This window comes from Numenius arquata, chromosome 4 (assembly GCF_964106895.1).
Source record: "Numenius arquata chromosome 4, bNumArq3.hap1.1, whole genome shotgun sequence".
NCBI lineage: Eukaryota > Metazoa > Chordata > Aves > Charadriiformes > Scolopacidae > Numenius > Numenius arquata.
In genome coordinates this window covers 9,230,035-9,254,856 of record NC_133579.1, presented here as the reverse complement: position 1 = coordinate 9,254,856, position 24,822 = coordinate 9,230,035, and the positions used below count along the sequence as shown (strand labels likewise).

At 37.5% G+C, this 24,822-nt stretch overlaps 1 protein-coding gene across 1 annotated transcript in view; it reads right to left on the bottom strand.

The window, feature by feature from the left end:
- Positions 1-24,822, bottom strand: part of TOX (thymocyte selection associated high mobility group box) — a 222,663-nt gene that overhangs the window by 40,072 nt on the left and 157,769 nt on the right. Inside the window, exon 4 of the mRNA XM_074146713.1 lies at positions 4,885-5,163. Coding sequence (XP_074002814.1) covers positions 4,885-5,163 — 279 coding nt within the window. The remainder of the gene's footprint in view (positions 1-4,884; positions 5,164-24,822) is intronic.

Sequence of the window (24,822 nt, the reverse complement as noted above, 5' to 3'; positions counted from 1 at the left end):
ATCTAAAGTTAAACTTTTTTTAAGACTAAAAGTTACAACTTTTAGTCTCTTGCTATTATTTCATTCTACAGGCTACACAAAACTACCAGCTAAATGGTAATTAATGAGGGCTCCCTACTTAATTTGGCAATATTGGTCTAAACTCTTCAGACAGTTCTGTGCAAACTCCATGAACAAGGAGGTTGAGAATAGTTGGGGCCATAGTTAAAATTTTCTATTATTTGCCAAAGTTTTCCTCTTTTTGGAGGAGTTGATTTTTGGACCAATGAGATTTAAAAGTTCTCTGTATATTAGGTTATCACATTATTTAAACTACCCTTAAACTAGGTGATATGCTGCAGGAACTTGAGTGAGAACTCTTTTGGTAGGCTGTTCTGAGAACAGCTCTAAAATCTTATTCTCCAACCTGAATGATCAAGAGACTTCAAAAACCCACTGTTAAAAAGAGAGTACTCACAGGGGAAGTTCTGTTTGTCTTGTATGAAAATAACGAAATAAAAAGAATACCAGAATTCCAGTACTAATAACCTTGCAAATGGCTGAGATGATGGCCTACCTTATGCTCCCATCAGTCTATCAGCTTCATAGACTCCACTTCTAACCACCAAAGCAGAGACAGATGGGAAATAAAATAAAAACCATATATATTCTGCTAGGCATAGACTTGTGCCTCAAAATCCCTGGAGGTGTAGTTAGCTCATGGTAATCCACCTCCTGTCATGGCTTATTGCTTAATTATGGTGATGTATTTAACTTATTTATCACAAGAAAGCAATAATCTTTCACTTTAAAAAAGTGTACATTAACCATGTTGCACACATAATAGATCACAAGAATATCTAGTGTAGGATTTAAAACTATCAAGTAAGGCACATCGTTGATATCTAAATGTCCCTTGAGAAGCTGGAAAATGTCTATAAGCATATTTAAAATAAACTGCAATAGTACCAAAGCCTTTAATGGAGCTAGGAGAGCTGTTTTATGCACACTAGCTTGCAGTAATCGCTGTAGTTTAAAATAGATTTTAATCAAGCACCATCTGCATAATAGGCTGAACAGACAACATAGAATTCTACTTATAACTCTTATCATATAAAGTAAATATTGTAAAACCTCTACCACATAAAGAGAATATGCTGCAGCAGTTCTTTAGTAATCGTGTTTCTGTTAGTTAATTCTTGCTCCTTGCAGTCCTCTCACAACCTTCCCTCTAAAATACATTATTTGAAATTCTCTCATAAGTGATATTCAAACGAGCATGGAAGAAAACCCTGTTATCCATCTATGAAGAAATACATATTTGCAAACCAGTAATGCTTCCAGCAGCTCACAATTATGCTTGGCAATAACTGAATACATGTTTAACGATCCAACAGTATGAATTATGGCAAGAATTACATAAATGTAATATTCCAATGTTGAGGTGGTCAGAATAAAGCATGTGGTAAGTGGCCTCTTTGTTTAGAATCTTTTTATAGTTACTTGGAACTGTTGATTTTTAAGTTCTCCCTTTTTCCTTCTAACCATAGTCCCACATACTAGATTTAGAAGAATTAAGAAGACTTTGGGATGTACACCACTTGCAAAAACAGTATCCTTGGTCTGAGACTACATTCCCTATTTCCACGGACCTAGCAGCTTTCTGACTGTATATACACAGCCTTATAATCATGCTGCTGTTGTCACTGATCTTATGGTGTCAAGCAACCTCAGCTGTCTTGTTTTTACAGCAACAGCGTGTAGGGCAACTAAGCCCTCCCTCTATAACGCAGCTCCTTTCCCTTTTTTTTTTTTTTTGCGCAAGGGAATATATGACATCTAAAGTCCAAAAGGTCTATATGAAAGAGCCTTTATGGGAAGGAGCACTGCCAAGAAATATTTAGCAGCTGCTGCCATTAGTTCTGTGTATGTTGGATAGGGCTTGCAACAATTTGAATATTTACCATAGAATGAACATCCAGGAAGCTCAGTACACGGACAATTACATCAGTTTGTAAAGTTTCCTTATTACTGGCATTTGGAATATGTACATTAAGCTGAAATGGTAATTTCCTCCATGCATGGAAATCAATGGTTCACTAGGGATACAATTATATTTCTAGTCCAAATGTATATAATGTACATATTTGTTCATACCTTCTGTCATCTTCCTTCAATAAATTCATGCAAACATGAACAAGACACTGAGATTTTTTTTCCTCTAGACAGAAATAGGTATAGTTGTTAGGGATTTCTCCACCAAACCTGCTATCAAAGGACCAGTGGCCTCTTTCAGACCTAAGGCTGGGCATCCAGCTGGTATAAACTAAGGGAGGTCATCTGAGGCTGAGGTGAATTTCCGTTTGAAAATGGAATAAATAGGGAGAACGCTACTGTTGCTATTAATGACGCAGTGAATTCAGAGGGAGTTGTTTTTTACACAGTCCTTATGGCAGGAACATCTTACTGACTTCACGAAGCTGCTCAAATGTGGCGAGCTCCAGCAGCTACTACATGACCGCAACACATGCACTTCTGCTGAAGGACTGACTAATGAGCTCTGGCCCTGATCTATTAAGTAGTATCACACATCTACGCGACAGTTTACAAAGCAAAGAGCAAACTCCTAATCTAGCAGTGCTACATTCGGGTAAAAGATAGAGGTTCTCACAAGAGACAGAATGACTGGTATACCTCTTCCTCTCCCTATCCACTGCCTTCCTTCACGGGGAGGAGGATTTCTGGAGTGAGAAGAAGCCTCGAAAGCAGCTCTGAGGAATTTAATACTGTTGTGGGTGGGGAAAAGGATCTCCACGGAAAGCTGGTTTATTCTAAATGTCTGTATCCATTCATTGGCACCTTCCAGGTGAAGAGCAGCGTAACAGAGAGATACGCAGTGGAGGGATTTAAATAATAAACTACAATAACACACTAGCTTCTGACACTGATTATTCAAACCATCTTGTCTTTTATGAAGGGACTGACAGCAGAACCATTGCATCGGATCAGGTGTGCCAGCCCTGATCTGCCCCTCTCCAATGGTGGCCAGCTTCAGGCATTTTCACTAAGACCTAAGAAATGCCACAGAAGACAGCGATGGCAAACTCTGCCCCCCATCAAGCTTGCAGTTTAATCCCTGCTAGTTGGAGAAAATTTTAAACTGGCATTAGCCAAATTTAATATCCTTTAAAACATTTCTCTTAGCAGAGAAATTATAACTTTTTAATTTTAAGGCAACATATCAACTTGAGCATGCTGAATAATTTTTCTTAATTCTGTGTTGTATATTGTGCCTTTTCTCATCTTTTTCTGCTTAGACTGAGCATGCGAGAATTTTAATGAGCGTTTTCCAAAATAACACGGCTTGTTAAAAGTTGACAACTATATAAACTGGCTTCCACAAAGAAAGGACCAAGTTTTACTAGGTCTGCACTGCTTAGCATTTCTTTATAGACAGCACTAGCTTCAGATGAGTACTGTCTACATGAAAACACAACCCTGCACTTTTCCTAGCGTGAAGTCTTGCAGTGGAAAAGTGCATTAAAAATATGGGTTAAATAACTGAAATATTTTATAGACGCAGAAAGGATATCTTAATTATTTGAGTGGATGCTTTCTGCAGAAGTTCAGACCACCTTGAACACTCCCACCAGTATATGTAAAAATATTAGCAAAGGAACAGGAGTAGCAAATAAATTATTCTGAAAAGTAAAGGTTGCCTGGAATTATTTTTACATAGATTTATTCTAAAGTCTTTGTCAGTAAGGAAATGCTCATTTAAAATGTATGAATTATTCAGTAATTTTTAAAACCTAAACTTTGTGAAATCAGGAGAAAGTCCTGAAATAAAAGTTTTGAATCAGAATTTATTCAGAATGTAGCAAAACATATGTCTCCAATTACATGATTATTTTATAGCTTGAGGCATGTAAAACAATATAATTTGAAAACAAATCAGACTTACATTTCTTGACTGGATTACACCTCCTCAGTGACTCACAATGTGTTTTCTTCACACTCCTTGCAAGTCTGCATCTTTTCACCACAAAATATGGCCATGTTACAACATCTTCATTCCACTACAGGACTGCTGTAACAGGACTGCTATTTGGTAGAGGCCATAAAACAGAGCTAAAGAGGTTCTCAATTTCAATATGCTCTATTTCTGGTTTATGGAATGACTTTGTGTTAAGTCCCAATCTTTTTGCTTTTGTGTCTGCAAAATTAAGATCATATACTCGTGTATTTTTTGGGAGGTTTTCAGGATTTTGGGAGTATTTTGCATGCAAAACTTGCTATATAAGTTGACATTTAACCTTTAAAGAAATGTATTATTTAAATGACTACTATTATTTCATTCCTGTACTAACACTAAAATGAAGCTTAAATAGGTCATGATGGAGTGTTGGCACCTCCCAAAGTATAAAGGCATAATGGGCCTTCAAGATTTTCGAGGTAAGATTTTTCAAGTTTGTAGAGGATCTTTCTGTTCTGGTTGCTATGATGTTCTGTTTACTCATCCTGTGACCAAGTAGCAAAGACTAGCATATTGTACAGACTGTTCATACTTTTTATAGCAGCAACTTGATCTTTAACTGGAACAAACATCCCTTCCATGCAAGTGAGAAAACTCAACCTTTATATTAAAGTCCTAAAGGAATGGCTATCCTTTGAGTGTTTTACAGGATTCCAGTTTGCTCTCATGAAGAAGAACGATGTCATTTACTTGAGCTGCCTGAAGAATTGACTGGAAACTCTAAGTTCTGTATTCACAACTCTTTATTCACTTCAGTCAACCACCAACAACGTAAAAAGTATCATCTTAATAACTGTGGCCATACGATTCATTCAGCAGGTCCTAAAAATATCCACCATTTATATAGCAATCCTAGCATCTAAGCCTACCTTAGAGCTATCTTCTCCTTCATCTTCATGGACTGAACTGGATGGTGAAGGAGTTGCAGATTTGCTTCCAGGTGGAGAGGGCGAGTTGTGAGGAACATTGTTTCCGCCCATATTCAACCCAAGCTGTGCACTGAGCTGGGACTGGTTAATAGTAGTCAGCTGCCCATGCTGCATCATTCCTGGCTGCCTAATATCTGCAGGTTGAACCCTTGGCCTCATGGTTGCCATCTGAGGATGGGAACTATACTGGGCTCCTTCTGTATTCCGTAAATCTTGCATCTACAAGAGGAAAAAAACTGTATTAAGCATATCACTAAATAAGTGCTCTGTTTCTTTAGACCTCTGTTGGCCTGATTGGCTACATAAGGCTTAAAAGAAATGGCAAGTACTTAAATAAACATGTAAATACTGGCAATAAACAGAATAAGGATATGATTGACATTTGCATAACACTGAGTGTTATAAACTATTTAGGCTCTAGCCTCCGCCCATGGGAATAGCAAAAACACTGAAAGCTTATTTCTTTACAGGGGGAACAAAAGGGCACTGCTTTCTGTAACTGCGTGTAGAGTATTTCAGAAATGCTAACAAACCGCGACAGGTTTGCACTCTGAAGTTCAGAACCAGATCAGAACATGAATATCGTCAAAATTCAAGACAATTTCCAGATCCTACTTTTCTCCTTAGGATTTTTGTGTGTTTGAGCTGTGGATTTGGAAGCTGCAGCTTTCAGAGTTTGAATATCTAGTATTAGGTCCAAATCTATTTTTCCTGGTGCTGCCCAATGAGATAGTGGAATTTTCAGGATTCAGACAACTGACAAGGAGAATGCATTGATAGACTGATTAAATGATTTCTGAGTTGATTTGCTGCTAAGACATATATGAGCGGAAAGCTCGGAAGTGGCGGGATTGACAAATGAATCCATTGTGCTATGTGGGTCACCGCTTCTTAGCATTAACGAGACATACTATTTTAATGCAAGCAACAAATTCAGTCTCTGCAAGGATAAGAATTAAAAGCATTGGAGGATGAAACTCCTTTCTTGTCCAGAGGTCAAATGTACCATACACACACATACACTACAGCAGATTGCCTGTAACTTCTTTTCAGTATACTCATACGGAAACATGACAAAAGACAAAGAGTGTCAGGGAGAAGCTCAGATTTAAGCTAAGGTGTTCTGTGGGTGATTTAAAATTGAAGTGTCAATTCAGAGCTGGAATGAAATAGATATAGTTGTCTTTCTGTGCATCAGACAAACATGCCGTACATATCAAGTGGAATCTGACAAGAACTACCATTGTGTTAAGTCCTATTACGATAAGGACATGTGTTAATGGTTCAATATATTAACATATCCGCATTTATTCTACTGACAGTCTTTGTTAGACATATCATCTGAATTCTCTAGTCAGATTTTTTAAAAAAAACCCCAACTTATTATAGCTTTTCTATCACCTATCTCTCTCTCACGCACCCCTGTATATCAGAGCAATCTGTAAAATACCTTTCAAACAGTAACGCATGGAAAAAGAAAGATAAACCTGCAACTTTACCTTTTCTCTTGTTATTGATAGTGTAAAAATTACAAATTTTAGAGAGATACTTTATGAGCTTGGGGATTGATTTTTGTAAAGCTGACTGGTTGGCAGTAAATCAAACTAATAATATACCATTAGTTATGGCATACTTTCCACTTTACATGCACATGTGTCTCTGAAAAGTATAAAGTATTTGAAATGGCTTCTGACAATGTGACATCACAATTATACCTGTATTTATATTGCTTGAGAAATTAATAGCTTTTATTAAAAAAGGGTTATCGATACAAACACGTTCAAGTTCATTTAATGACTCCTAAAGCATGGGAGGAGAGGAGCAGAGAGAGCGCAATGCATGAAATCAGTTGAAGGCTGAAATTTGAATTCTGGCAGACATTTGTATTTTTAAAGATTGCTGCTGACTTCTTCCTCCCTTCCCTCCAGTACCACCTCCCTTCCTCACCAAACATATTAGCCCTGAAAGCTATCGTTATCTCTGCCTCTAGCAGACAACCCTCTAGTATCAAACCAGTTGTGCCCATGAAGCTGGGAGTGCTGCTCTGTGTTTCGCTCTGGATCCAGCTGCTGGGCTGAGCACGGAAGGGGGAGCAGGAGCATGGGCTGCCCCAGGCCCTCTCACTCAGAGCCGGGCAAGTGGGTAGGGATGGAAACCCACCCGGTTCCTCCTGTGTCTTGGGGTGAGGGAGGCAAAAGCCTCCCAAAAGCCCTCCCTTCATCCCATCTGTGTAGGTGTGTGCCCTCCCCGGGGATGCCCACCACCCTGCAAGGGCTGAGCCTACACTGTCCTGCTTGCAAACACCTTGGGTTTCTGTGGGGCAGCACCTTGTGGCACCACACCAGGGCTGGGATTAAACCCCCTCCCAAAAGACCGGAAAGGCAAGACCGCTTTTTAATAAGAATACGCATCTTAATGATTTTATGAACTCTGGAGTGGAAACAAGCACTATTTGAAACTCCTAACAACTCTTATTTTGAATAAATTTTCTAAGTATCTATCTTAGTGAAAGCAGGGCAAAGGTTGTAATTTTAATTACTTTTTCCCAACTAAAATATAATTCACTTGTTATTATTCAAGCAATCTCTCCTTTATTAAAATCTCTTTATATGAGCTTCAAATATTATCAGATAGATACTGCAGAACATTCTGTGTTTGTCATCTTAAACAACTTAATTTTTTTACCAGTCTGTATTCACTTTGAGCTCTGGCGCTGAACATACACTGTGTTTTCAGATAACATGACACCTACTGGATGGTACTGGGTGTATCCAAATACAAAATATATATATGTATATATATATATATATTTGCAAGAGGACCCTTCACTAGTGAGATTCTGAGGACTGCAGATGAGGTGCTGCAGTAGAAAAGAATGTTATTTTGCTTTTCATAGGGATTCAGCTTGTCTTCTGAATTTTTAAATTGGACGAATACCAGGCTACTTTTACAAAAGCAGGAGTAAGCAGTATGGAGACAGCTTGTGGAATGGTACATGTTCCCTTCTAGATGCTAAGCCAGAAATCCTGACCTAAGGGCCCTGCCTGCAGAGAACATGCCAGTGAAGTCCATCGCAGAGAGCTGTGGCCCTCAGTGAGGAGGATCCCCGTGGCTCTGCATCTGCGGATGAGATTTCTGGTTTGCCTCTTCTGCCACACGCTGCAGAGCCTGCCTTCCCCAATCCTGCCCCTTTCTAGTGAAAAAAGTGGGCTTGTCTAAGAAAATGGAAACTGCTCATTCCTTGAGTAAAAACGGGCAGCTTAACTATGTAACCGAAAAGTTATGAGATTACACTGTGGAAAACATCTGATGATGAATCTTCAGGTTCCTAAAGGATCAATAACCAAGAACTATAAATACTTAAAGGGTGGGTGTCAAGAGGATGGGGCTGGCCTTTTTTCAGTGGTGCCCAGTGACAGGACAAGAGGTAACGGGCACAAACTTGAACATAAGAAGTTCCGTCTAAATATGAGGAGGAACTTCTTCGCTTTGAGGGTGGCAGAGCCCTGGAACAGGCTGCCCAGAGAGGTGGTGGAGTCTCTGTCTCTGGAGATGTTCAAAACCCACCTGGACACGTTCCTGTGCAACCTGCTCTAGGTGGACCTGCTTTGGCAGGGGAGGTTGGACTAGATGATCTCCAGAGGTCCCTTCCAACCCCATATCATTCGGTGATTCTGTGATTCTGTGAACTGTCCCATCTTCCCTGTTGGGTTCAAGAGCAGTCCCGCCCACGAAAACCACACATGTGGGTCACACCTCTGTGGTGTGACACGACACCCCTGTTTCAAATGCTGTGGTGACCTTGGCTCTGCAAGACCAGTGGCACTGATCAGCCACACTCTCTGCCAACGTTACATGCAGAGTATGACCGATTTCTTATAAACTACTTCAAAATCAGAAGCTTCCTATTCCTTGTTCCTCCAGATGGGGTTTCACAAAGCCCACCAATGTGTAGCTGTGCTGGAGCCATATTCCGTATGCAGAAGCAATATTGCCAACACAGTCTTGCCGAATGCAAAGCTGAATACAAATCCCGCTGGGTGGCAGAATGCCAAATGGAAGAACAAAGTTAAAGAGTTCGAGTGTTACAGAGGATAAGGACAGTCTTAAACTGATGCCTTCAATGGTCTCTCTGATGAGGTAATAATGACAATATCTGGCACTTTAATATCATTCTCCATCTGTCAGTTCCAGGATGTTTCACAACTTGTGTTATATTCAGCTTTAGAACATGCCTGGTTTTATTTTGATTTTACTAACAGGGAAGCTATGATACATTTCTTTTCATTTTTTTTTTCCTTTTTCTGTTTTCATTTCACTTATAAACAGAAACTGAGCATCTACCCATATAAGTGTTTGACTGCAAGTTAAAAGACATAATAAAAGCTGCTAATTCTGACGTGTGTACCAATAACCCTTCTAACAGGCACATGTTTAGCGCAAAAACAGAACAGGGTTGTCTGTCTGAAAACAAGCTCCTAATGCCCTGCTCAAAGCTCCTAAGGTAGTAAGAATACAGCTAATATGCTTTAAACATTGGATCATAATTCTCCCCATCAGCTTAAAGCAAAACCAAAGCCGAGCATGTAAAGCAGAATACAGTGATATCATCCCTGCACAGAAACATCTTACTGCAGGACAGTGTGAGTACAGTATCCTAATCACAGAATCACAGAAAATAGTGCTAGAAGGGACCTCAAAAGGTTATTTAGTCCAACACTTTATCTCACAGCAGGATTAGCTATACCTAAATCATTTCTGACAGATGTTTGTCTAACCTCTTCATAACCTCCCTAGGCAATTCTTGTGCTTAACTATCCTTACAGTGGAAAGGGCTTTTTTCCGTAATGTCTCACCTAAATCTCCTTTGTTGTAATTTAAACCTACTACTTTTTGCTCTGCTCCCAATGGACATGAGGAATGTTTTTCTCCTTCTTTACAGAAAAGTTCTACACACCAGGAGGCTATTATGAATTTCCTTTCAGTTTTTTCTTCGTTAGACTAAACAACTAAACCTGAAGATTGACAGACTTTTTTCATACACTGTGTTTTCCACACCTCTGATCATTCTTCCTGCTGTCCTCTGGACTATGTCCAACAACCTTCATCTTTCTTGAAATATTGTGCCCCAAAATCCACAAAATACAGATATTCTCATCTGACACAACATTCAGATAGAATCCTTCATCTCTCACGGGATATACCACATAGCGTTAAAAAAATGCCTAATTATCTGTCTTCTTGATACAAGCTGGTTAACCCATGCAAGATGCAGAAGGAGTCAAATTGCAGGACTCTTACCTAATATCCCAGAGGGTGGCTTTAGGAAGCAAATAATTTTTTTCTCAGAAGCATTAGGCAGGCAGTTTCAAAAGGAATGTGCTGTTAGGAAAATAATTCCCACATTATTTTTCTTGTTATAATTAAGAACTGTGATGCAACATCTCTTTCAAAGGCCATAAAAGTCCAAATTGTCCCTCTCTACTTAAATTCATTTATAATAAATGTCATCCTTAAATGAAAGAAAAAAAGAGAAGTTGCCTTAACAACTGAAGTAAATACAACAGGTCTAGGTAGATGCAAGATTAGGGATTATACTCTGGAGATGAAAACATTAAAACATAAGGAGAAATATACAGTGCTTACTCACTGAAGCAAGCGGAGAGCACGTACTTCACTACCTCAGGCAAATTCATAGTGGCACAGCAGGCATTATTTCTATTATTACCACCATCAGGTCTTACAGTGATTTTTGCTTAGTTTTCTACTAGATGAGAGGTCGTATGAACTTTTCAGATGGACACTGTGGAAGTGGTTGACAGTTCTTTGCTTCCTGTCTAAGTGATCAAGGCAAGTCAGAGAGCAACAATTTTTCATGCTGTATGAAGCTACGTGTCAATCAATTAATTCAAACAAAGATTTTGGGAGAAAATCCCAAGGGATCTTAAGTGTTATCTATTAAGATAACCACAGTGTGCTTCCTTCTTTACTGTTGTCATCCATCTTAGTCACCATGTAGGCATCACAGACATTTTTTGGTAGGTTGAAGGAATTTCTCTTATTAGTCATATTCTCATTTATATTCATGGGACAACTTGTGCCAGTACCTCCACCATATTAAATCTCAACGTTTGTCTGTTCCCAAGTAATGCTACATTAATTACTAATTAATTAACTACTAATTAATTACTAGCCCAAATAGCGCCAACCTCCTGAAAAGCCATGAGATTTGCTTAGAAATTGTACTGGTTTTATTTTAGGTGTTTTAATTGTCTTCTACTGTAAGGCAATGCACATCTGGAAGATGTTTTCCAGTGACACAGAGATGCTTAATGAAAAAGAGAGAAAACCAACTGAATTCCTACATAATCACTTGACTCTCCAAGCCAAGGTTTCAAAAGAGAAGAGAAGACATTAAATTGCCAGACAGGTTTGTGAAAGCTGGCTCACAGAGAAGGAATTGTGTTTGGGAGACCATACCCACCATTTATGGTCAAAACAAACAATTGCAAAACAAAAAAAGATCATACTTTTTTAACGATCCAAAATGCAAGCAATATTCATCATACAATCAGAGCTAAGTTTCAATTGAAAAAGAGTGTCTAAAAATACAGAAATGTCCATTCTAGACACCTTTCACTCACTTCATACTGATATCAAGCAGCAGCATCTCACGGTTATTCAATGTATGTTGGTGGTTAGGATTCTAGGTTAATAGCAACTGAAGTAAAAGCAAACCATCCAGTTTCGCGTGTTGTTTTCCACCCTGGTGATGCTATTCAGTAAGATAACTTAAAAATTTAGATAACTTGAGCATCTGTATTTGTATACAAGAGAATAATAAGAAGTGACCCCAATATTTAGAAGTCCTAAATCTGACAAGTTAGGATTCACTGGTTAGAGTGGATAAAACCAGTAACTGGTATGTATATCCTGTCATCAACAAAGGCTGATGAAACCCAAAGATCCACATACTACCAGATCTTTGTTTCCATTCAGTTCAAGCAGAAATCATATCTGCAATCAAGTCTTCTTTTTGCCCGTATATAAGAATGAGTGCTAAAGAAAGACTTGTTATGAGGGCTAATGTTACTGTAAAATGACCACAGAGAACCATTCAAAACACATGAAAAGGAATAACTCAAAGCACCATCTAACAGAGGAGGGGATGTGTGTTTTCATCATCTCATCTTTATAATTCTCTTCTGTATCAACTAACTGCATAATGAAAGACTAAGTTTTAAAGTAAGTGGGTATTTGGGGAGTATTTTAGTGCTGTACACAAGTGCATTTTATATACCATGCCCAGTGCATTTTCAGGATAAAATTAAAGGATCATTCAAAATTCCTGTTGATTAGGAAAACAGTCTTAAAATTAAACAGCAGAAACCTCACATGTTAAAAGAACCCTAAGCTACATAAACCCCCAACTATTAAACTTACAACTCTAATCTTTCCAAAATCATTCTGTTGAAAATTAAACCACTTTAGGTTGTTTTATATAGTCCTGTTTTTGTAAGTGATCTTAAGCTCCTTTAAAACAATTATATACTCAAAATTCAACTGCAAAATTTTATAGCACAATCACATAATGACAAGAATGCATTAATATACAGTTTCTATATTTCTTGGTACACAGTTAATTTGGTGACTATTAACATTCTTTTCTACTTTATGTTTTAATATCCTTTGAGTCACACAGGGCCAAGGTCTCAAAACTAATCATAAAAAACTACTGACTGCTATTCACTCTAATATAATAACCCTTTATTTAAAACAACCTCCAATAAATTTCATTATAAGAAGTTATTAAAAGGGTTAAAAACCTATTAAATGTCAAAGAATTTGCCTGACTCAAACTTCTAATAAAGAAACAGAATAGGCTTTCTTTCTGAATTATTTAAATCTTTACTGACTGTGCACTGAACCATGAAATTAGAAAAGTGTTATTAGAAGTGTTCTCTGGTTTTTATAAAAGTTGTAGCATAGAATATATCAAACCACAGTCTTTAACTAGACTAGTTAAAGAAATAGGTTTTTAATCCTGAATACATGGTTTCCACTGATATAAAGGGTCATAATTAAAAGTCTGGCCTGCAAGCTGAAGATAATAAAATTATTATTACAGGAGCATACATGTTCATTTGGTATATTCTGGATGCATGTTTCCATTTTAATTTGGACAAATATCTTCAATTTTGTTTGATCTTGCAAAGTCCACTAATTTGGACCCTCTCAGCAAACAATTAAGCTTTTAATAGTGACTCATTTTAAAGAATTAATGGTGAATAATTTGTGTTATCTTTTTCTCTTTTTTTAAGTGTCTAATGCTTAACAGCAGGTATAGGTTGACAGCAGGCAAGTGGAGTCTCAGAGGTACAAGTCAAATATTCTAGCACACATCTCCTGATAACGATATTATCCCTTCACTGCTTTTTTGCAAATAACAACAAAACCATTTTCTATTTCACCAGTTATTTACATAAGGAAAACAATCACTATTTCACATTTATTTCAGTGATGTTGGAGAACTCCTGAGTCAGCAGCATATTCACAGGTTTGCTCAAACATACCTGAACCAATAGCCTTGCATCAAAAGAAATGAATTCAGAATGACGCTTGAGAGAGACAATATTGTTTCCCCTTCTTTTAGACAATAAAAATAGAAGCATCCAAGGGACATGAAATGATTCCATCTAGGAATACAAACTAGATCCTTGGAAACACTGTGCACAGTGTGAAGCTATGCTTGCTGTAGGGCAGGAGAGAAAAGGGGATGCAGGCAACTGCTGTCATCTTTGCAGTGCTTTGCTCCTGACCATCACCAACGCAGTAACCAGCATGAGATTGCATCCTTGGCCTCTGCTCTGCTCGAGTCCATTCTATGCTATTCGGTTTTATTCTGTTCTCTTCTGTGATGTTCACCACAACAGTACCAAACTATCTTCCTGCAGTGATTTGGGCAACGTGAATATTATCTGTCACATGTTGTTCACTAACAGACAAAGGTACCCTGACCACACCATCCATCTCTCCCTACCACAAAGTAAAGGAAGTTGTATTAGCTACATTTATATTAATAAAACAGCCTGGAGGGTCTTTCCTGAATCAGTGTCACTCTCAAGTAGATGAACCACAAATTTTCCAATATATTTGCCAAGAGAGGACAAGGCCAGCTGAGAGCTGAGAGTGCTAAGTACAGTGCAGGGCCATGGAAGGAGTTAGTGCATAGTTGTGTATCTCTCAGTGATGTCAGTGCATCTGCCACTGAATTTTGTCATACATATTTTAAATATTTTAATATGATAATGCTAATATTTAGAAGATCGAGGGACTTAGCGTTTAAATAAACAAATTTCCAATGAGATGTTCATATTCATCCAATTACATATTTCAAGAGAAAGTGCAGCTTGCATACCATTTAGGAAGTGTTTAATCTGAAATGAAGTGGAAATATTAGAATTAGACTGGGATGTTTAAATAAAGGTATTTAAGGATGTTTACACTTAGTAAAGAATAACCTGTGACTTGACTACAGTATTTATTATGCTGAGATTGACTCCAGGTGAATGATTTGGATATGCCAATGCTCATATGCTTAGGACAACACAGATGTAGTCATTTATTAACTTGATAGATGTGAAAGGTGTGATCTTGGAGGAAGATGTTGAGACCTGAATGACTGAGTAACCCTTTGAATTCTAGTCCATTCAGGCTCTTACACAGTTTTAATGAGCTCAGTTTCAGTAAGGGATGGCTGCCCAAGCAGAAGCTACTAGACTTACACTAATTAACGACAGGTACAACAGGAAAAAATACTGAAAGGTGAAACAGAAAATGTAAGAGCTATAACTGCAGATCATTCTTGGTGACTGTATATCATGTTAGTTCATGCTCTTCCTAAGTTCTCATCTCTTGAAAAAGCTCAACACTAGATTTCTTAGTGCTGCATTATTTCCATGCACAGCAACAAATTCTGGAGCTTGATGGTGAATCGGCATCTGCCCTTCTCACCCTGTGCACCATGTGAAGTTAAAGGGCAATGGATGGCCAATTCTTTCTATTTGTCAAGTTTGGTCAAAAAACCCTGTGAAATAGTCAATATTCTACATAAAGCAAAAAAGTTTTCAAAAGTGACTCATCTGAAATGCACGTCTGGCTAATTTGTGTCCTTCTGTGCCTTCTGTGGTTCCTCTTTATCTCAATAACTGTTCCATTTGCCTACCCCAGTGAAGGTTCTGCTGCTCATTGAGTTTAATATGTTAGGTTCAGGTTCAATGAAAGGAGGTCTGCCTAAGTGCAGGGGATGTCCAGGTGGGAAGAGACAGAAAATTCCTTCTGGTTAGGAAGTCACACTAAACCAGTTGTGACAAATTAGTGCAATACTGGGGTGTCTTGTGTCTCCTAACTCTACAGGAAAAGTCTGTAGGATCTGAACTGCATCTTACCTCAGTCCCAAGAAATGCCAACTCCCTCACAAAGCAGGACTGCAGCACATCAGTTAGAAGAGAGACTTTTGAAATATTGTCAATGAGATTTAATCTAAGTATGCTGCTTCCCTACAAAAGACTTTTCCTAGGGAGGAAAGGGTGTCTTTCCAGTGTTGTCCGCTTGTTTAGGCACTGGACAGAAATAAAGGGCAGAAGGAACTCAAATGATAATCTCTGTCTCCCAAAAGGCAGAGAAAGGACTAAAACCTGTCTGCTGCATGCTCTAACCATCTCATTACCTTCATTATTAGGCTTATGAGATTTCCTGCTGTTTCGCACAAACATTTAACAGACCTTGTTTCCATTCCAATGTGATATGAAGCTGGATCTTTGAACCCAGGCAGGTTTAGTCTGCAATTGTCTATATTCTTCCTCTTGGGCACTGTGATATGGAACATCCTTGAAATTATTTCCTGGAGCCATAGAGTTCTATGTGGTTGTGGTTTTTAAATGGGGTTGTGACTACAACAAAATTTCCTACAGAATTGATCATAAGTAAAGTCTGAACATGAGTAAGTTAAGGAATGGCTGGATTAGGGACAATCACCTGGCTCAGAGTCCTAAAGCCTCGTTGATAAGTACCACCCCTGTTTAAGCAAATTCTTTTGCTTGACATTTCAGTCTTAGATGGAAACAGTGGCACTGTGCTACCTCTTGCATTCCCAGACACAACAGCTCCATGAAACCAAATGAACCTTCCTGTAACTTCCAGCTACCCCAGAACTAAACTGCACAGAATTATGACTGCACACTTTCCACTGATCACCTTTGACATGTGTTTGCTGAAAATAAAAGTCATGTAGGTTTTGGGTGTGCATTTTCTGAATTTCTGGACTAAGTTCACTTTCCTTGATAAAGATCATACGTTTCGTGGCTGATACCAGTAGTCCTGAAAAAAAACCTATATCACATATAACTCTACTTTTTATTAAGTACAAAATCATAAAACCCCCTATAATTTAGGCTAATAACAATGAGTTGGATGGTTTAAATTACATTGGTGAAAGGATCTTTTACCAAAACTTCCTGTTGCTATGTTGCAGCCCTGTAAATTCTTAGTGTGAGTGATAGCACTAATGGAAGTTGAAACAAAAGGTCTGCAAAATATTTAACTCAGAAGAGATTGTTTTTTCGTATGTGATCTTGTTATCAAGTGATAAACTTACTGATATTTGTAACTATATTGTCATAATTTTCCCTGCAATATAAACCTAATGCCATAGTCAACTATTGTGGGTTTTGTAAATGTTAAGCACATGTGTTACTGCTAGGCAAGACACTTTTTGTAAGTTATGAAAAATATGCTTGGCTCTCAGGGAAAAAGAGATTTAATGATATGCTAATAAGTCCATCATTCTTCTGTATTGTATTATTTACAATTTGTCTCTAAAATCTATTTAACATCTCCAGTGTAATTATCCATCTGCAGCTTGCCAAGTCTAATATTATAATTCTGAAACAAGAAAAATCTCAATTATTTTATTTTCAACAATGTAGAAGATGAACAGATATCCAGCAGTCTCAAAAGATTAAAATTAGTAAATCTATTTTACTTTTTGTCCATTATATTAGTATGTGACAGAAAATCTTCCTGGGAACCTCTATTTGATTTAAGAATATATCTTTATTTTCCTGGTTTGATATTTCTAAATGTTGGATACTTTCCTTAATAAAGCCTGATCAACTTACCAAAATAACTTAAGAGAAAAAAGTGAAAGCTATAACTTCTAGAAAAGGAAAACTTTGGGCGACCACAACTTAAATTTTCTTTTTAAACTCATTATACAGTCTATTCTCTTTTGATCATGAAGCCTCTTATTATCCCATTCATCTTTAGAATAAAGCAGCAACCTTGGTTAGGCCAAGAAAACTTCCTTTTTCCTTTATCTTACAAACTTCTACTTTCAATGTTGCTGAGCAGCAACCAACAGCTGGGGAAGTGAGGTTTTATGACCTTTTATACTGTGATTTCATTCTATTCCTGTATGCCAGCGAAACCTACAGGAATGTGTGGTAAAAATGTGCTGTGATAAAATACTTGTTTTGCATATCCTGATAAAGATAGTAGCAAAACAGCTCAAGGTACTTCATCCTTTTTGTAGGGAATACTACAATACAGTAAAGTTTTAAAGTGAAAAAAAAAGAGAAAGGACAGAACATGTGCTCCGGACATTAAGAAAAATAAGCCTGAAATACAGAACTTTCAGGCTATAGAAATGATGTCTTCATGGTGAAGAAAGAGAAGGATACACAGCAGATTAATGAAAGACCACAAAGTTAGGCTTTAAGGAGATTTTTTTCAACCTAGAGATGTCAGTAACCAATGTGTATTCAGAGTGATGGTGTCTGGAGAGAAGATAACCTCTTGAAGAAATGGCACTGGTATTTGCTCAGCATAGCCTCACAAGGTCATCAAAGTGTTGAAATGCTTTACTCTAGATGAATAGTAGTATCACTTTAAAGAAAATCTGAAGTTTTCTAGGAAGTTTTCCTCTTCCCTTTCTTATTGGATGAGGGTCAAGACATATTAATCTATTTCCAGCTTCTACTTGTGACTATCTAACCTACTGCTCTCTGGAGCTGATCGTGATGATAAGTAAAAATGTTCATACAGTACAAAACACAACTGCTTATGTTTCCCAGGTTTCAGGCTGCTGTGAGCACACCAGGGGCTTGTTCTGAAAACCCCAAACTCTGCTGCTGCCCATACATCAGCTCTGTTGACAGACAGAGGCCTTGGTTCTAATTTTCAAAGTATTAATGGGTCAAATCCAGATTAATATAATTGAATAAAATGTACCCAAATTTAAGATGGGATCTATGTGCTGAGCTTTTTCACTGCCAGAAGGTAACTATGGGAGCTACCCTGACCAGGCAAGTACTCAGATGCTATGGAACAGAATATTTAACCATTAGAAAGATTAGAACGCACATAATCTCAAAATGACATGACAGAGGAATATCACAGAATCACAGAATGATATGGAGTTGGAAGGGACCTCTGGAGATCATCTAGTCCAACCCCCCTGCCAAAGCAGGTCCTCCTAGAGCAGGTTGCACAGGAACTTGTCCAGGCGGGTTTTGAATGTCTCCAGAGACAGAGACTCCACCACCTCTCTGGGCAGCCTGTTCCAGGGCTCTGCCACCCTCAAAGAAAAGAAGTTCCTCCTCATGTTTAGATGGAACTTCTTATGTTCAAGTTTGTGCCCGTTACCTCTTGTCCTGTCACTCGGCACCACTGAAAATAACAGAAAGACCTATCCACACCGTTCTGTCTGGTTCACGTGCCACAGGCAGCCTTCAGGTGAGCTCTTCATACCAGTGTACCATTCCACCAGTGCGCAACTTTACACTGCATTACCACAGCTCTTTAAGTTTCATTAATACTCTCGAACAGGGTCATCCTATACTAGTAATTGTGAATGCTGTAACTACAGAAACTCACCTTATCCTCTCTTCTCTCAGCAAAGGAATCAATTTACGCACTTCAGGAAGAAATTTTAAAATGTAGTTGCCATGTGTGCAAAAGTGCATCCATGACTCTTCACATAATTACTGCAATTATGATTGCAATTCAGGTAAATATGCAAGTAAACTACTAGCTAAGCCTGTAACTGGTAATTTATGTGTGCCTTTACTCAATCTGCATGGGCAATTTTCATAATTACCTTCCCAGGTTTAGTACATAGATCTCAAGACTCAGTTTACATAAAATCTGACTGAATAACTAATGAAGGACTGATGAAGGATGTATGAGCGACCAGTGGAATAAGGAAATTAGAAGCATATGGAAAGAAAATAAACTGAACAAAGTCAACTTCAGCTTATGCATTAGCCTTTGTTTACGTTACATTTTGGAAGAGGAAGATATGAGTAATGCACTAGATAGGTCGAGTTCCTTCAATTATACTTCCTTCTCCTGTTTTCAATATGCAACGCACCCCTTTCTAGTAGTCAAGCACAATGGTCTTCAGACAGACAAGCTACACACGTGTAGTGTAATTTACAGTAAGTGAAATTGTCATTTTAAGTGTCTAACTCTTCATCTGAGAAAAGCAGAGGAGTTCCTTGTGAATGTTAAGCCAAAACAGGGCCCCAGTGGTGTTTACAGATAAGCAATTGAATGAGTTTACAAGTGTCCTCTTTCTCTGAAGAATAAAGGAATCGCTGCATTCAAATGACAGAGGCATTTCAACAAATTATACTTCTGCTGCTATACTTAAGACCATATTAATAAAAAAAATCTTGACTTGATTGTTTTGTGTTTTTAGAAGACAAGAGAATAAAGCATTTTCAAATGAAAAAGAAAACCATACCTAGATACTTCTGTTATCCTTAATCATCTAGTACAAAAAAGACATTGGCATTGCATTTACATTCTAGGTTTCTAAGTAAAACTGGACCAAAACACATAGAAAATATGAATGTGTTAGAGAAAAGGAAGAATCCTGAAGTGCCTTCTATTATACTCTGTGAAAACTACAGCCCATTACTGAAACCTTAAAATCAAGCCCATGAATTTCATTACTTATATGGATTTATAAAGTTAATTTTAAAGAATTTTAATCCCTATATCTGTAGTATTTAGGAAAAAATATTATCTAAAACTTTTAAAAATGAAATATTTAAATGTAGAGAATTTAGAGATTTATTTTTAAGCTTCCGAGGTGCTTTTGCACAGTGCCCTGGTTGACTCTTCTGGTACCTGAAATACAGCATCTGCCATAAGAAGTGTGGGTTATTTTAAGATAGATTGTTCAGATATAGTCATATGTAGAATACTCGCTCCCTATGATAACTCCAATTAATCCACTCACATTATTAAATTGTGCTCTTGCCAGCATTGTAGAGTCAAAAAAATTTGAGGATAGTAAGTGGGCTCTATTCTTGCTAAGAAATAGTAAATTCAATTCTTAACTGAATTCTAGTTGAATTGCCAACCTCTGCCACCTAAAACAATCCATTCGAGCACAACAGAGAGAAAAGGGCTGACACATAAGAAACAAACAAACCAGCAAAACCCTGCTCTTAAACAATTAACACTTGCTATGTCTTAAAAGTACTGCTGAGGTAGTTTAGTTTGAAAATTACTGACACGTGATAAAGATCACACTATATCGTACATATAATGTACGGTATAATGTTCTGAAAAATAACTGTACTTCACACTGTTTAAAATAATAGATGTGAAATCTTATGTTTTAATGAAAAATATTTTGCATGTAAGTAACTACCACTATTAGTTAGGAAGTACAACAAAAATTAAAAACAACATTATTAAAAGAACCAAAGAAGCAGTGCCTTCTTCCTTCTTCTACACTGAGGCCTGACATCCTCTATCTGTCTCAGTCTGGAGCTTGGCAAACTCTCATTGCATCCAAAATGCTTTCCTTAATTTAGAAAAAGATAACAGAAGACTTGTAACCAATTAATCTTGATATATTCGCATATACAGTTACTAAAGTGAACATACTAGAAGTACTTTAGAATGATAAGCATGTTATCAACACGATGCTCAAGTTTTTCAGCTTTTAACTCATTCTGTAATTTCAGGACTTGCAAAAATAAACACGCTCAAAAGGAAAACATGAACACTACAAGGTGTTAAAATTCACTGGGTACAGACACTTTTTCGTTTCCCTAGTTGAAATATAGGTGAGTAGTTGTAGCAACATATAACTACCAGTGCATGCTTTTCAGCTTTATCTCATTTTCTAATTATTTTGCTTTTAACAACACTTCATTCCATCCTACTTAATAACATGAATATTATGAAAGTACTCTAGGACTGAAATTTTGAAATACATACATTAAAATTCTGAATCACCAGAGCATCACTTTGTTGCAGAATTATATGGAATTTCTCCACTTCCTCAGTGGCTGTCAGTTCTGATAATCTTTAAAGAGTGACTGGACCACTGTGGCTGGTAACTACTGTGAAAATCTTTACTGATGTTAAAGAAAATGTTCTGGTTTTACTGACATTTAACAAAAGACATCTTTCCATTACTGCTCCCTAGCAAATCCAAATACTGTAATTAATATCATAGAAAGTACAACAGGAAATCCTTCCCACCCAGCAGAAACTATCAGGATCTGCAAAAAGAGGAATTCATGTAGCCCTGTATCTGAGAATGGTCCTTTAGAGTAGTCTGTGATTGGTTTTTAGCACATAGATTCTGATTCAGGGACAGAAAAAATGGCATTATTTTCTTTCTTTTGAGGTTGACAGGATCCAAACCAGGGCTATATTTTCCCTATATATTTTGAAATACTGTTCTTAATTATTTACTTGGATTATGTGTGAATATCCATTTTGGTGAAATGTAAAGCACTTACCTCACCTACGAGTAAGAGGTGCATTTCTTAAGGAACCAGAACAAAAAAAGTACTTTAAATCTACATTCTATTATTTCAATTCTTGTAACAACAAAGTTACAATCTTTTCCTATGGCAGAGATAAATATGTTTTTAATGTAATTAAATGTAAATATGTACTTAATATAATTAAATTAGGAAGATCATCAATACAGGAGAATATTCAAAAAACAGTTATGTATAGAGTAATATATACTGCTGGATAGATGAGAATTGATGCAACTATATCCCGTCCTAAATGGAAGGAAAAAATAGATGTTCAATAAATAAATTAAATCCTGACTTTAATGAAGAATTCAGCAGGTATGATGTAACTGTGCATTTTAAAGAGAGATTTTTGTTCTGCTGGAGTGCAGTTTTGATGCCGCTTACACTAGGAATAACAGTAAAATACAGTAAGTGGAATTAGAACACAGATTTCAATTTCTCTGATAACTCCTGAGAACTACTTAGTTTATGTAGCAGATGTTCACTGAAATAAGTGTGACACTACTTAGCTTTCTGAAAACTGCTGAATGAACAAGCTGTACCTAATTGCTATCCCACTGCTATCTAATTTGTTCCTCCCAAGCTGCAGCGCGTGGGCTGACCCCGGCCATCTAACCACGTGTCCTTCTCAGAGGTGCGGGTACGTGGCACGTGCCTTTGGGTTGTTTTCCAGTGTAGTTCTGAGAGGGCAGGTCTGTCTAATTGACTTGTGAGCGTTGGCAAAGCTTGATCTCACCTGACATGGTTAAGAAGCAAAGCCTCGCTGAACTGCATACGAATCGGGGAGCTAAGCTATACTTTGGCTCCCAAGGCCTCAAAAAGTCAGGATCAGAAATGTATGGACTGCTGTGCTATGTCATACCAAGATGATCCCCAAACATAGCTCACATTTAAACATACACATTGATTTCCACTGCTGTATATGGTTTTGCTTAGCTTTAATATTAGTCTAAAATACGCTGCAAAATGAGGCCTCATGTTTTTGGCTCCAAGCTGCTGCCACTGGCGCCCATCTCCAGACTTCTATTTAGAAGCAGGACTATTGTCACTGTCTTTTAACCCAAAGCTACTTTTCCTGTCTCTTTAGAAGATTTGTTTCACACATATTTCACACTAGCACATTAGCAGCACACTTTAGATGCCAAAAGCGAAGCCACGTTCTGGCTCCCACTGAGCTTCACAGTCAAGCTTCACCAACTACAGGTGATGGTCCAAATGGATGGTGGAAGAGCAAGAGACTTCATGTGTCTCCAAAGGTACCATGTCCCCCTCAGGCACCATCGTGCCTAAAGCAGGGAGGGAGGTGATCGCTCCCGGGGCTGCAATATACCCTCTCCTTGAGACATCTGGGAGAACATTGATGTTGGTTTCAGCCAGACCTCACGGGACATGGTAGCGCACACGTGCTGGAGGGTATTCTTGCCTCTTTTGCTCCTGTCACTTTGTGAATCCATACAGTGTTAGTTATAACCTAGCATTAAACAAGCAATTTCAGGCAATTTTCTTTCACACGGATATATTAACAAAACTGAAAACAAAAGCAAGACCAGTAGCAAAACCCAAGCTTTTACCTCAGAGTACAAATTCTTGCAATGCCCAGTATGGTCTTGCCCATCCATTTCATCATCAGAGGGTATATGAGCAAAGTGATGAATTTGAACAGCTAGGTTAGTTTGATAAAATGTCCTTCGTTTTTAATTTGTGTGTCAACGAATGTGCTTCTGTGGCAACAGAAAATTCTATAATTTCCTTCCAGAGTGGAAAATACTGTGTAGAAGAATCATTTAAATACAATGGAATGTGTAAGAAGGCCATATTTTGGCTATTTAATTTTTAAATTTAATTTCTTTTTCTACATCATGGCATGGAAGTCTGGAAGTATTCTTCCACTTACTCATATAACATAATAACATCTTCAAAGACATTTTCAAAAAATCTATTCATGCTTTGAGTTTGCAATGAACATTTGGAAATGGTAATTATAGAACTGTGATAACTAACTTAAAGTTCAAGAAGACATGATTGGCACAATAAATAATTGGTTTTCTTCTACTTAATCTACATTAATGTAAACAATAAATCTTCTCTTAAATAAAGATTGTGTGAATCTTCATTTATCTTTTATGACAAGAGAGCAAAGGTTGCAGCTTAATGAATGGAAAGAAGCAACAAGGTCAGATTTAAAAGCCTCAAAGGTCAAATTTCTGACATCTCTGAACACTGAAAAAAACCCTAACATGGTAATTACTATTTGGTCATGCCACTGAGGTCTATTTTTTATTTCAAAAAGAAATGGAAAACCCCCCATAACTCAGGAACTTAAGACCCAGCACTCAGTACAGTTTGCAACGAATACTTCCCTCTATTACAGACTCCTTCCACCACAGAGGAAAAATAAAGGATACAGCAATAAGAATTCCATTTGAGACCTCACATGTCTATTAAGTAGCCAGCATATACGCACACCTGGAAAGTGTTTAGGCAACAAAGCAACAAAGCAGTCTGTCCTAAAACAGAGACATCGCCTAATTTTGAATTTAAAATATTTCCAGGGATTCCTATTCCTAAATCACCCCAGCTTTGGTGAATTTACAAGAAGTTCTGAATCTTTGCAGACCACAGGAACATAGGCACTGATAAAATGTCCAGAAAGCCACATAATTTTATTTTACATATGCATTGATTTTTGCCCAAATGGAAGACCTCTGTCATCTAGCAGGGTTATTCATAGATTCAAAGAGTTGATTGGGGTCATTAATAACAATAGTAAACTGATCATCATCCCAATAGGATTTGACAACGGCTTTTTTTCAAAGTGGATACTAATGTATTGATGCCTCTGAAGTTCATTACAGCAGTAATAAATCATTAGCCTCCAGAAAATGATTTATAAGTTGGTTAAAATGCATTAGAATGGACTGTCAAGCTACTCTACTGAGATGATGAGGCTGGTACTAAAGAGGATTTTTTTTTCAGGTTCTCTAACCAAAATGGTGATGACTCAAAGTAATCATATCACAAA